The following is a 13371-nucleotide window of genomic DNA, read 5'->3' as shown; positions in this document are numbered from 1 at the left end:
CTGGGGGCCCACCCTCCGGGAGCCAGCAGGCTGTTACCATTTTTATGATGGAGTAAATTGAAAACCACAACATTGTCAGTGACATATTTTACTATTTCTTCCCCAAACCTCTACTCAATTGACCACTTTATGTTTTTTTGGGTTATTTTTATTCTGCAGATGTTTAAAGTTGTAGAAGTATCCTTATTTCTATTTTAAAACAAATATCCATTATTTACAAATAATAGTTTTTGATGTGTAGTTGTGCTCTTTTTTTCTGACAATTTGATAGGAAGCAAAGAGCTTTTAAACAGTTCCTTCTTGCACAGTGAGAAAAAGCTCCACAAGAGCAGGAATCTTTGTCTGCTTTGTTGTCCTAATGTCTGGCATAGATGTGCAGTAAATATTAGAATAAAAATTTGTTTAGTTAATAAATTATTTAGTCTGCTATCCATTTGAAATATTTAAACCTTCAAGAGTTAAGTTTGGATATAGGAGTTTTTAAAAAATGTTTTAACAATTGAACCACTGGTCATCATTATAGTGCATGCAGAGCACTGTAGATTAGGAAAGTATGAGAAAGATAAATATTAAGATAAACACAAGTTCTTATTAAACAGTAACTCATTAAATGTAAATTTAGTTGAAATTATAAAGTGTTTTAAAGACTAGTTTTATTAGTTTAAAGTAATTGTAATTAGAATTTGATTAATAAAGGAGACATGCTTTAAAATAAATAGGTAATGTTTATCAGGGTATCAAAGCATTAGGCAAAGCGATTAATTTTATCTTAAATTAGTGTTTACACACCCAGGGCTAAGCTGTTATTTTCTTCAGTAAATATTTCTGCTTCTTGTGTACTGTCATTCGTTGAAATGATCACAAAGTGTAACAAAGGAAGACCTAACAGTAGACTTCATTTATAACAAAAACTAATTGCTTTAGTACTATGTAGGACATAAAGGAGAGATCAGAATTTCACATATAAGGAAATAAAGGGATGGGATAGGAAAGTGTGCATAAGAAAGACATCTCCAGGTGGAGGTAAGAGGGGATGTAAAGATACTCCATGTATTCAGTAATATTTTTGAACACTTTGCTAGTGCTAGGGACATAGCAGTGTAAAGGGAGGACAGGTGCTTTCTCCTGTAGCTTACATTGTAGGAAAGAAAACCAACATTCTGACAATATAATATCAAACAGTGATAAAATTCTATGAAGAAAATGGAGGAATTAAGGGTGATAGTGAGAGAAGAGTTGGATTATTTTAGAAAAGAACACTGGGACAAAGACCTAGACAAAGGGGAAAAAAGCCCTGCAGATACGTGTGATATAATGCCAGTTGCTAGACATACAGGTGCATAAGACAGCTTAGGCTGTGTGTGACACCAGCTTGCATTAGAATAGCCTTTGGCATTTCTTTTGTGCTGGAATCCTTGCAGCAGCCTAACATAGTCACAGTCCAGTTCAGGTAGAAGGTGTCATGTTGCACATTGGGCAGCTATGGGAGCCAACGTCTGTTACAACTCTGTAGAAGTAGCTAGGATTCCAGTTCAGAGAAGCCCCTAGTATGGTGTCCCCATCAGGTCTTTATAGTTCTCCAGTTTGTATGCAGTCCCCCAGTCAGGGGTCATTTTATCACATACAGTGTTGTCTGGAGCTCCTTAATTGTTGTTTTAAATTTTTTTTTAATTTTAAAGATAAAAGAACGAAAACATTAGCAGACACAGACATTTACAAAATAACACAAAAAACAGTACAAGCAATACATATTTTCAGACAGGGTGATAGGAAATTAACAGTGGTTGAATTACATATTGATATGTTCAAATTGGTTACTCAGATAAATATAGGCAGGTGAGCTTGATCAAACAATTAAGCATTAACTGGTCCTTTCAATAAAGTAATAGAAGTCAGTGTCTTAGCTATCTTAGCTGTCCTGTGTATACATACATACATATTTTTCCCTTCTTTCTTTCTTTTCTCTTTTCCCTCATTCCAGTTTTTCCTTCCTTTGAGCAATTTCTTTTCCTTTTATAGTATCTATTGTACCTTTTAGATTTTATTCACTGTTTCAGGTTCTTAAACTAGTAAGACAATACGGTGTTTACACATGTGGGTCTGATTTATTTCACTTGAGCATGGTCTCTAATTGTGGTCATTCACCTATAAAAGCCCCAAGTTTATCTTTCTTTATAGCTGAGTAATATTCCATTATATAAAATTACCACAGCTTTTTTATACATTCCTCAGTGGATGGACATTTGGGTTGCTTCCACAATTTAGCAATTACAAATTGTGCTGCTATAAACATGGGTGCACATATATCACTGTGACATGATGTTTTTAGTTTTTCTGGAAAATTACTCAGAAGGGAAATAGCTGGGTTGAATGTGACTTCTAATCCTAGTTTACTGAGGAATCTCTAAACTGATTTCCACAGTGGTTTTACCAGTCTACACTCCCACCAGCAGTGGAGAAGAGTTCCTTTTTCCCACAGCCTCTCCAGCATTTGCTGTTAGTTGATTTCTTGATGACAGCCATTGTTTGTGGGATGAGATGGAATCTCAGTGTTGTTTCAATTTGCATTTCTCGAATGACTAATGATGTTGAACATTTTTTCATGTATTTATTTGGCATCTGTTTTCCTTATCTGAGAAGTATGTATTCATCTCAGGTGCCCATTTTTGGATTGTGTCTTTGAATTTGGGGGGCCTGATTTTTTAAATTCTTTATATGTTCTAAATAGAAGTCCTTTGTCTGAGGGACAGTTGGAGCTCCTTAATTTGAAAAGGGCATATTTTCATGTGTAAGAAAATAGTTTGACTATTTCTTTTCTCTATACTTTATTGTGTATTGTTCTTTTATTACTCCTCATAAAAGTTCATCAGGCTAGCTATGGTGGTGTATGCCTGTAATTCTAGCACTTGGAAGGCAGAGGCAGGAGGATTGCTGTAAGTTTAAGACCAGCCTGGGCTATATAGTGACTTTAAGGCCGTCCTTAACTACATAGTAAGATCATGTTCAAAAAATCAAAAAACCAGAAACAAGCGAGCCAACCAACAAACCAAACAAACATTCATAAGGCTTTGCCAGTTTTCAGTTGCAGGTAGAAGTTACTGGGCAGGATTTAGGTATAAATGAATTTAAAACACTTTAAGAAAATACAAACCACTGAGGTGGACTCCACTAGGGACTTGCGTCTCAGACTGTGGCCCTCCCATCCTCCATGTCTTCACTCCTCAGCCATCTGCAGCATCAGCACCACCTGGGAACTTTTGCTGGAAATTTAAATTCTCAGGCTTACTTAGAAGCTCTGAGTGGTGAGGCTCAGAAGTCTAGTTTCATAAGCCCTCTAGATGATCTTTAGGCAAGCTATGGTTTGAAAAAGAATACTAGAGGGTACCAAGTCAAGAACTAAGCAAAGCCTGTTTGTAGTTGGGTTTACTGTCTAGAGGAAAGGCAGATGTGACAGCTCAGAGTGCAGATATATATATATATATATATATATATATATATATATATATATAGATAGTGAATGAATATATATATATAATTATTATTTAAAAATTAGTTTCACTCACTATAATAAAAAGTGAATTCAGCCTAGAATTCGCTGAGTAAGAAAAACTTAGAAATGAGGAGAGAGGGTTGTTCTGGACCACGAGCACTGTGATCCTGATCAAATTCTGTGCTTAAAGTGTTTTAACCATTGCACAGATTCATGGGTTAAAGTGACGTTGGTGGTGTGAGTTAAGAAGCTAACCAGTTCCAGACAACCATCTTTTAGGAGATTTTTAGAGCACAGTTGTTAAATGTTCTTAATGGTTTCTCGATGTGAAGATAACTTGATTTCTGTGGAGAGCTGTAGATCTTTAGATTTTCAAAGGTTCATTTTAAAAGGCCACAATGTTTCAGTCCAATTTATTATTTAAAAATTAGTTTCATTTGACATAGTCATTGAGTCCATTAAGGGCAAAGTATTTATTTTTGTAGGGAGTTTAGAAAGGGCAGTGTGTATAAGTAGTTTTATGATACTACTGATGAACTTCAGTGATATAGAAGTTTTATTTAATTCTGAAAGTCCCCCAAATAAATTGAAGTTTAACTCAGTTTAATAACAATTACTGCACAACATATTTAACAAATGCTAATAAATTACAAAAATAATGTGTTACAGCTACTGAAGGCGCACAGGTGTTTTATCTACTAAAGTTTAGAAATCAGCCTTTTCGAGAAAATGTTACTGTGACAGTACAGGATACTATTGTGTTAAGACTGTGATCTGTAAAAGATTAAAGCTAATGTTTGTGGACTCATGGCTTTTGTCAGCCAAACTTCGAGTAGAATTATTTAAAAATTCAAAGTTGAACTCTACCCCATACATTGGAGTATGATTAAGACACAACTTTAGATTGATGTTATTTGGAAAAACAGCAATTTTTACTTGATTCTTCTCTTGCATTCTGTATTTATTTTTTGGATCATTTTAGTTTATGCTTTTGAAATAGTATAAAAAATAGTCTGAAGTTTTTTAGGTTGGATTGTATTTTATCCTACTCATCCTTCTCTGAATTAGGAGTCCTTTCTTACAGTGGCCCTCTTTTTGTCAGCTACTCAGTTCCATTTGTAACAGTCTGCATTTGTGTGTGTGTGTGTGTGTGTGTGTGTGTGTGTGTGTGTGTACCCTCGTGATCTTGGGAAGACTGTCTATCCCTGTAAAACTGCCTGCATTCCTAAGAGGAAATCTAGTGTAGGGCAGAACAGTTGTACTGAATCATTTCAAAAGTCACTGGAAATTGGATGTGTTGGTTTCTCTTGGGTTAGTCTTCTTCAGGGAAGAGGAGGTGGGATCGTGTTCTGCCTCTGCCTAGGATACCATCTGTCTAGATTGTGGTGGTCCAAGCTTTTGGCTTGCCCAGGCTATCTTGAATGGTGAGGAATTGTCTTGGATTACATATGAAGTATAAAATATAGTTAATGTATGGAACAAAACTTCCTTTTTATGTTTTAACATGTTAAATTATTTTATAAAATAATACAAGCCTAAGTTTAAGAATTAAATGATAAACCTTACATGTCTGTTTCACTCCATCCTAGCCAAAATACCAAGGAAGCAGTACATACTTAATAACTGTAAACACCTATCTTCACAGGCACCCATACATGTAGGTAGGTTGAAATACTGTTATAGATCATTGCTGCATGTTACTCCCCAGGTTGTACAAGTGCAGGTAATGAATGATTCATGACTTTGATTCACCTGTGTATGGTGGACACAGGGGGCAAAGTTAGCACTGTGCTGTGCCCTTCCCTACATCCATTCTGTTGTTCCCTATAGAGTCTGAGGTTGAGCACTGTACAGTTAAGTCATACAAAATATCACTAAAAATTACACAATAACATTAAAAGCATATGATCTTGTGGGCTTGTATTACTAGCTGTCCAGAGCTGCATACAGCCCATGGGCTGAGGATTGGACAGGGCTGATGTGTGTAATTGCTTTAGTAGGAGCATAGGGTTGATAGTTTCTTGCAGAATGAATGGGTAATTATAACAGGTATTTGAACCAATTTACTTAAACTGTATACTTTTTAAATGTAACACCTACATTTCTTATCTCAAGTTGTAACTCCACATAAGTGAAATTGAGGAAAGAATTGGCAGTGGTCAGTTTTGTAGTAGTATATTTACTATGATATTCATCTCTGTAGCCATACAATGACATGTCACATCTGCCTGTAATAGGGCTATGGTGTGAAAAATTCAGTCCTATAGTATTTGAGATCAAACTGCCTGATGAATTTGTTACTATAAACTTACTCATCAATATAGGATTTAATGGTAGCATATCTGTATTTATTCACACAATACCTTTGGGTGGACACACAAGAAACTGGACCTTCGTTGCCCCTAGGAAAAGAATACCTCATGTTGGAGGTCTGAGATGGTTGGTGTATTCTTTTATTCTATCTGAATTTTGTTCTTTGTATGAGAGTTACCCCAACAATAGCAGAGCACTAAAAAGTAAATAAAGAAAAGCCACAAAATAAATAGTAGTAAAGGGAAAAACAAATGGAAAAAGCAGATACTCTATGAATATAATTCTGGGTAAGTATAATCTGGTGGGTTCTATTTGAATTTCTTCTCATAATTGCTAAGCTCTTTTACTTGATTGATGGCTAATTCTAATTTGATTAGAATTCTAATTTGATTAGAATTCTTTTCCAGGTGGTACTTATATTGATATTAATATTTTATCTTCTTCGTGTTCCTTTCAACTTGAAATGCTGTAAGAGATTTTCCTGGTTTTTTATTGAAATGAAATCCGTTCTTTGATTTGGAATGAAAGTTAGAAGTGTTACTTCATGAATTAAAGGACTGTGTGTGAGTATTCTTCCACTGATAATAACCAAGATAAGATTTTTTGAGGTATCTTATATGAATTTACTTTATGGGTTCTTACTTTAAATAATGTGCTTTAATTTCTTCCCAGATTTTCATGTCTGAATCTGTTGATTAAATTCATTTTTAATGTTTCATTTTAAAAAGAATGGGAACTTTACCAAATCTTTTTACTTAACATGGATTATGTTCAAGTGTTAGGATATAGTTATAGCATTGTATTTTAAAAATTTACACATTTCCTTTTTCTTTTTTTACTCTGCAGCCGGCCTCAGAAAGTGTGTTTGTGTCCATTTCTACCAGCACACCCTTTGCACATCTCTACCCACTTGTATATAATTCAGCATCCAGCAGAGGTAAGATTTGGTAAACTATACAATTTCAAATAAAATAAGGCACAAGAAGAAACATACACATAGAGACACTCATCCTTCCCAGCCCTTTAGCATTTCTGAAAAGGGTAATACATATTTACTCTTCAGGAAAAAGTTTATATATATGATATGATAGGATAGAGTCAGACCATTTAGAGATAGATAATATTTAACAAACTGTTATTGCATAGTACAGAAATTTAGAACCCCAGAATGTCAAATGAAGGTACAATTTTTTGAGAAAAGAGTTAAGAAAATCACCGTTTTCTAAAAGTTTGGCCGTAGCTTATGTCATTTGATGTCTTTTCTTGTTAAAGTAAAAGTAACTTTGGCATTTTAGTCTTACAAAGTGAATATGTAAGTAAATTTTGGGTTTCTTTTAGAAGAACAAAACAGATTTGTATATTTTATGTTATATGTTATATTTAAAGACTTTTTAATTAATACTTTCCTATTCTGGCTAGAAAGTTATAGTAAACTAAATTACACTTAACACAAAGCTATTCAACATAGAGTATAAATGGAGTTAATGTAAACCGGAGTTAAAACGCAGTATTAAGGAACTCAGGATACTTTAAATCCAGTCTCCTTGTAAAATTTTTTTTATTTTTTAGTACATTTTAGATAAACATAATAACATTCATCATAGGGAATTTGTATCTGTATATCTTGCTTCTTTTTTCTCATTCCTCTTCCCTGCCTTCAACGCTGCTTCTCGTCCTTATTAACAAAAGCTTTGTTTACTTTTTTTCTTCTTTTTTTTTTCTTGTCCCTTCTTTCCCCTTCCCCAATCTCACCTTTGAAGAAGAATAATTGTTTAACTTTCAGAGCCTTTTTTAATTGAAGACTTTAATAAAGATATAAAGTAAATTAATTTGTCTTTTTCTTTTTCCTTTTTTTTTTTTTTTTTTTGGTTTTTTTTTTCTGGTACCGGGGATTGAACTCATGGCCTTGCGCTTGCCTGGCAGGTGCTGTGCCGCTGAGCTAAATCTCCATTCCCCAGCTAAATCCCTAGCCCCCTTCTTTTTCCAATGATGAAACATTTTTTCTTTTATTGCAAATTATTAAATATTCCATTGGTTGAGCAACTTTTAAAGCTTTTTAAAATTTTTTTCTTTTTTTATACCAGACTTTGAAAGTCTTAACAACACCACACTTTTTTTTAGGATTCCAGCAATTTGGTCATAAAAATTATATTAACAGCATCTGTGCTTATAACATGGTGTAGCTCAAACTTACAATTACAGCTTGCTGGCCACAGCAGTTTTGTTGAAGAGTTTTAATTGCAAATACTGTTTTCATTTTACAGTATATATAATATGGTGCCTTTTCATTTTTATGTTGTTCCAGACATGATAGCTTTTAAAATGTGGATGTGTTCATTGATTTGTGACAATTTTAGTCTTTTCAAATCACCAAAAGTTTTTTTAGCATGATTAATTTATAATTTAGAAAAAAAAAATCTGTCTAAAATAGTGTGTACCAGAAATGTGAATTATGTGTGTACAAGTATATTCATATTTTTCCTTACTGAAAAGGAACTACAGTCTTCTTTTAATTCACCAGTACCGGGCTATATGTGCTTAACTTCAGCAAACTGTTTTTAATAAAAGGATATGCCAGCTTGATGTCACCACCATAAAAATGGTTAAAAACCATTTGGAAAGACTCTAGAAGGGAATGCTGGGAAAAGACCCAATGGAACAGATCATATAAGGTGATATGATAGAGGCTTCAAAATATAGGTGTATGAATGTGGAAAATACTTAAGGATAAAAGCAGCAGGTTGGGCCAGAGGTATAGCTCAGTGGCACAGCACCTGCCTGACAAGTGTGAGGTCCTGAGTTCGATTCCAGATACAAAAAAAAAAAAAAGCAGTAGGTTAACTCAAATACAAAAAAAAGCTTTACAAAAGAGCAATGTTAAACTCTGTAGCCTTTTGTGAACAGTGTATATTTAGCTATAATGACATACATATTATTCATTTAAGTGGTTTAGCTTGACCGCTTAACAGTGTGCCTGAGCATCACGGGCTGTGTGTGTGTTTATGTACTGACTAACCTGAGTGTGGCTTGGGTAGGTGTCATGTCAGTTGGTTCTTGTTGAATAAATTTGATAAAATTGTTGGTTTTATATTTCCTGTTACATTGTCTTATAAAACTTATGAAAGGATATATGTTTTGGTCATCCTGTATTTAACAGGTCCAGTTAAATTTACACTTAACATTTGTATTTAACTGTATTTAACCAGTCCTAATTGGACTGGTAAGTGGTTAAAATGTAAGAGGTGAGGGTAAGGCATGGCAAAAGAAAGTTAAATCTTTATTTGTTTTGAGAGGCTGCAGTTATAAAATGCAGTAGTTAAAAGTGAGGGCTGGGGGCTGGGGATATAGCTCAGTGGCACAAGTGCCTGCCTGGCAAGCATGAGGTCCTGAGTTCGATTCCCAGTACCAAAAAAAAAAAAGTGAGGGCTGGAGACAGATTGCCTGCATTCAAATACTTAATAGTTTTGTAAATGCTGTAAACTCTGGGCAAGTTAACCTTTCTGTGCAGTAGTTGCCTCTTTAGTAAAATGGACCCAGTAAAAGATACGTTTCTTTTATGATTTATTATGAAAAGTAAGTGAATCTATATTTGTATCTATGTATTGCACTTGAGTTGTGTACATTAATATTAGCTATTATGATGAGAGTTGGTAGTTTACAGGTAATACCTAAAATTGATAAATTAAGAAATAGGAAAAATACATATGTGGAAATAGAGATAACTTTTAGAAGAAATAAGTGAAAGAGTTAAGGCAGTTGTCTCTTGGAAATGATACTGGGGAGTTTATGTGGGGACAGCTGTGGCGTTTAAAATCTTTTGGCACTATTTAATTTGACATATGTATGTTTATTACATTGATGAAAGTTTGGGAAGTGACTAAGTCTGGATTGAAGTCTCATAGTAATGATAAGGAGTGAAGAACATTATAAGAAATACTAGAAAATGTTCTAAACCACCTAAGGCCTATGTAGTAGTTAATCACCTAGAATTCTTTTGGCAACAAGAAAGTTTGCAGTGTTGTGGGTAGAACCTAGGGGCTTGTGCATGCTAAGCAAGGCCTCTACTGCTGAGTAACAACTGCAGCCCCCCATTAAAAGTTTTGGAAGTGTGTTGAACTAAATTAAAATCTATGTTTTAATTAATTTTTTCACTGCAGGAAAACAAAGTATTGCGGACTGTTCCTCTGTTAGAAGCATGCCTCCCCCAGGACAAGTGTAAAGTAAAGATTGGTCGTCGCTTCAGCGAAGAAAGGTAAAGTAACTTTTAGTGCAATTTAAAGTAGCTCTGTTCCACATAGATCTTTCTTTGGAAGGGTTAAAGTTATGCCACTGGTAGTTGGAGAGAAAAGCTGTGGTAGAGGGCAACGAAGTTTGGGAAGCCTAGAGAGCAGCAGGTTTACAGCTACTGAGTCAGTAGAGTACGTAAGGTTTTGAGAGTTTTAATTCACATTTCCTTAACAATTAGTATCTTTAATTAGACAGATAATTAGATGGGGGGAACTTTTATTAGGAGTCCAGTAAACATAATAAAACTTTTATTTTCCCCACAAGCTAATAAAGATATATTTATAAAAACTTTTTTTTAGAGATACTGAACTTTCAACTGTCTGCCGGAAGTCTGGTACATTAATATTCTATCCAGGGGCCGAAGCTGCTAATTTGGAAGAATTTATATTAGATTCTGCTGTTTATCCTTCCACAATCATCATCATTGATGGTACATGGAGCCAGGCTAAGGACATTTTCTATAAAAATCCCTTGTTCCGCCTTCCCAAACAGGTACAGTGCTGTTTTAATAATAATGCAAATATATAATTATGTATATTACTTACATTTTCTGTGAAGGGATATACATATATTTTTATATGTGAGTTTAGTGGTATTTATATGTGTAAATGTATGCACCTAGATGTGTATATCTCTGTGTTTGATATATATATTCCTATTATATATGTATAACATTTCAAATTTGTTGTCCTTTGCCAACTCTTACTGCCATACTTCAATGTAAGTTAAACATTGTGCTATATTGAAGTTTTCAGATACAAGAGCTACTATGGTGGTAATTACAGGTGCCCACCTGTATTCTCAGTACTTGGGAAACTGAGGCAGTTGGATCACTGTGAGCTTGAGGCCAACCTGGGATAATTGCTGCTTCTTGTGATGCCCTCAGGCCATCTTTTCTATTCTCCTGTTCCTTCTCAGCAATAGAGATCTCCTCAGCCTTATCTTTGCAGTCCACAGCATTACTGGAGCTTTCTGGCCAAACGCACAACATTTTAAATCATCCTGCTGGGCTCTTTGCTCTTGAGTCTCAATATATATCTGGCTAAAGGCCCCCAACAATAGCCAGCCTGAACTGCATAGTGAAACCATATCTCAAAAAACCACTATGTCCAAAAAAGAAGTTTTTCAGAGACTCAATCAGAGAAATCTCAGGATTATTTTGATTATTTTCTACATGCATTAATTTTTTTTGTTAAGGACTGTTACCATATTTAAATACTTTTATTACTAAATTATCTAGTTCTCATTAGGATTGACTAATTTTTTTAAAAAATTTTTTTGATACTCATTATTATAAGAATTTTCATTCAAGTTTTGTTGTTATTAGTTGTGATACATTTCCTAATACTGAATCATTCTGTGTTTTGAAAGTAAGATCTACTGAGTAGACTATCAAAACATTTTGAGATATTTTGCTTACAGTTATGTTTTATTTAATAGCATTGAATTGTAATACAGTATACATATGTTTTTTGTATTTTCATTATCAGGTTAGGGTATTAAAGCAATGTTAATGTTCCCAAATAAATTGGAAACATTTTAATTTTTTCCTGTGGACTGGAATAGTTTAAATAATATTGAAGTTCATTTCTTTTTAAAAATTTTGATGGAGGTCTGTGGAAACCATCTGGGTCTGGTCACTTTAAAAATGGTAGCTTTTAAATCCTTTCAAACTCTTTAGAAATTATTTCTCCTTATATTTGGGTTCATTTCAAAATAATGTTTTTTTATTTCTCTAGGGACTTTTTTTCTCTCCAGGTTAACAAATTGGTTGCCATATATTTACATACATTTCCAAGTATTTTACTTTTTCCTAAAGATGTGTTTTATTTGTGATCCTGTACACACAAATATACACGTTTTCTATGAATAGTCAAAACAGGCTTACTGTTTTATGAGCACTTACAAATATAAGTTCTTAGGTTGTTTATAATGATGACCTTTATACCTTATTTTTGCTTAATTTACTTATCTTACTCTTTTTAAAAGTTTAACTGACATATAATTATGTGTACCCTACAGGGTTTTGATACATGTATTCATTGCGTAATGATCAAATCAGGTATTTAGCATACCCATCACCTCAAACGTTTGCCATTTGTTATGGTGGGAGCATTCATATTCTTTCCTGTAAATGTTTTGAAATACAGTCTACAATACTGTTGACTTTATTTTATTTATTTATTTATTTTTTTGTTTTTCTCCGGTACCAGGAACCGAACTCACGACCTTGCGCTTGCCAGGCAGGCGCTTTGCCGCTGGGCTAAATCCCCAGCTCCAATACTGTTGACTTTAGTTACCATACCATGCAGGTAGACACCAGCACTTGTCTTTCTGCCTGACTGTAACTGCGCAGTGACCTGACTCTGCCTTTCCCCATGTACTCTCCTTCCTCCATCCTCTAGTAACCACTGTTCTTCTCTCCATTATGAAGTCACCTTTTTAGATTGCATGGATGAGTGTGTTCATGTGGTGGTTTGTTTTTTCTACACCTGGCTTATATACTTCATGTTATTTTCTCCAAGTTCATCCATGTTTCTGCAAATTAGAGAATTTTACTTTTTTATGGCTGATTAGTATGCTGAATAGTGTATACATACACTACATTTTCTTGACCCATTCATCCATTGATGGAGATTTAGATTGCTCCCATATTTTGGATGTTATGAATGGTGTTAGAGTAAATATGGGAGTACAAATATCTCTCCAGCACACTGACTTCCTTTCCTTTGAATCTATACCTGGTAGTGTAGTTGCTGGGCCATGTGGTAGTTCTGATTTTAATTTTTGAGGAGCCTCTATACTGTTTTCTGTGAGGGTTTTATTAATTTACATTCCCACCTTTATAAGAGTAGTCTTTTCTTTAGGTACATGAGATCATTTGATGTTGTCTTTTTGAAAACAGCCATTCTAATTGGGGTGAGGTTATATCTAATTTTGGTTTTGATTTACATTTCCCTTAATTAGTGATTGTTATGGTTGAAACATTGCGTCAGTTGGGGAGTCTAGAGGTTTGGCTAAGTGACTCAGCAGCGGACTGGTTAATCTGGCAAAAGGAATTTCAAGGCAGTCAAATGTTGGGGAAGTTGCATGGCTATTGTTGGGGGCCTTTAGCCAGATATATATTGAGACTCAAGAGCAAAGAGCCCAGCAGGATGATTTAAAATGTTGTGCGTTTGGCCAGAAAGAAAGCTCCAGTAATGCTGTGGACTGCAAAGATAAGGCTGAGGAGATCTCTATTGCTGAGAAGGAACAGGAGAATAGAAAAGATGGCCTGAGGG

At 34.5% G+C, this 13371-nt stretch overlaps 1 protein-coding gene across 1 annotated transcript in view; it reads left to right on the top strand.

Moving 5' to 3' along the window:
• Positions 1 to 13371, top strand: part of Dtwd2 (DTW domain containing 2) — a gene marked incomplete in the record, with an annotated part of 112120 nt that overhangs the window by 16566 nt on the left and 82183 nt on the right. The window contains 3 exon segments of the mRNA XM_013506983.1: positions 6644 to 6740; positions 9961 to 10055; positions 10390 to 10582. Coding sequence (XP_013362437.1) covers positions 6644 to 6740; positions 9961 to 10055; positions 10390 to 10582 — 385 coding nt within the window.

The sequence above is a fragment of the Chinchilla lanigera genome, unplaced genomic scaffold (genome assembly GCF_000276665.1).
Source record: "Chinchilla lanigera isolate Chin_1 unplaced genomic scaffold, ChiLan1.0 scaffold00007, whole genome shotgun sequence".
Classification (NCBI taxonomy): domain Eukaryota; kingdom Metazoa; phylum Chordata; class Mammalia; order Rodentia; family Chinchillidae; genus Chinchilla; species Chinchilla lanigera.
Note: the sequence above shows the minus strand (reverse complement) of the source record. Positions and strands in the feature narration are given on the sequence as shown.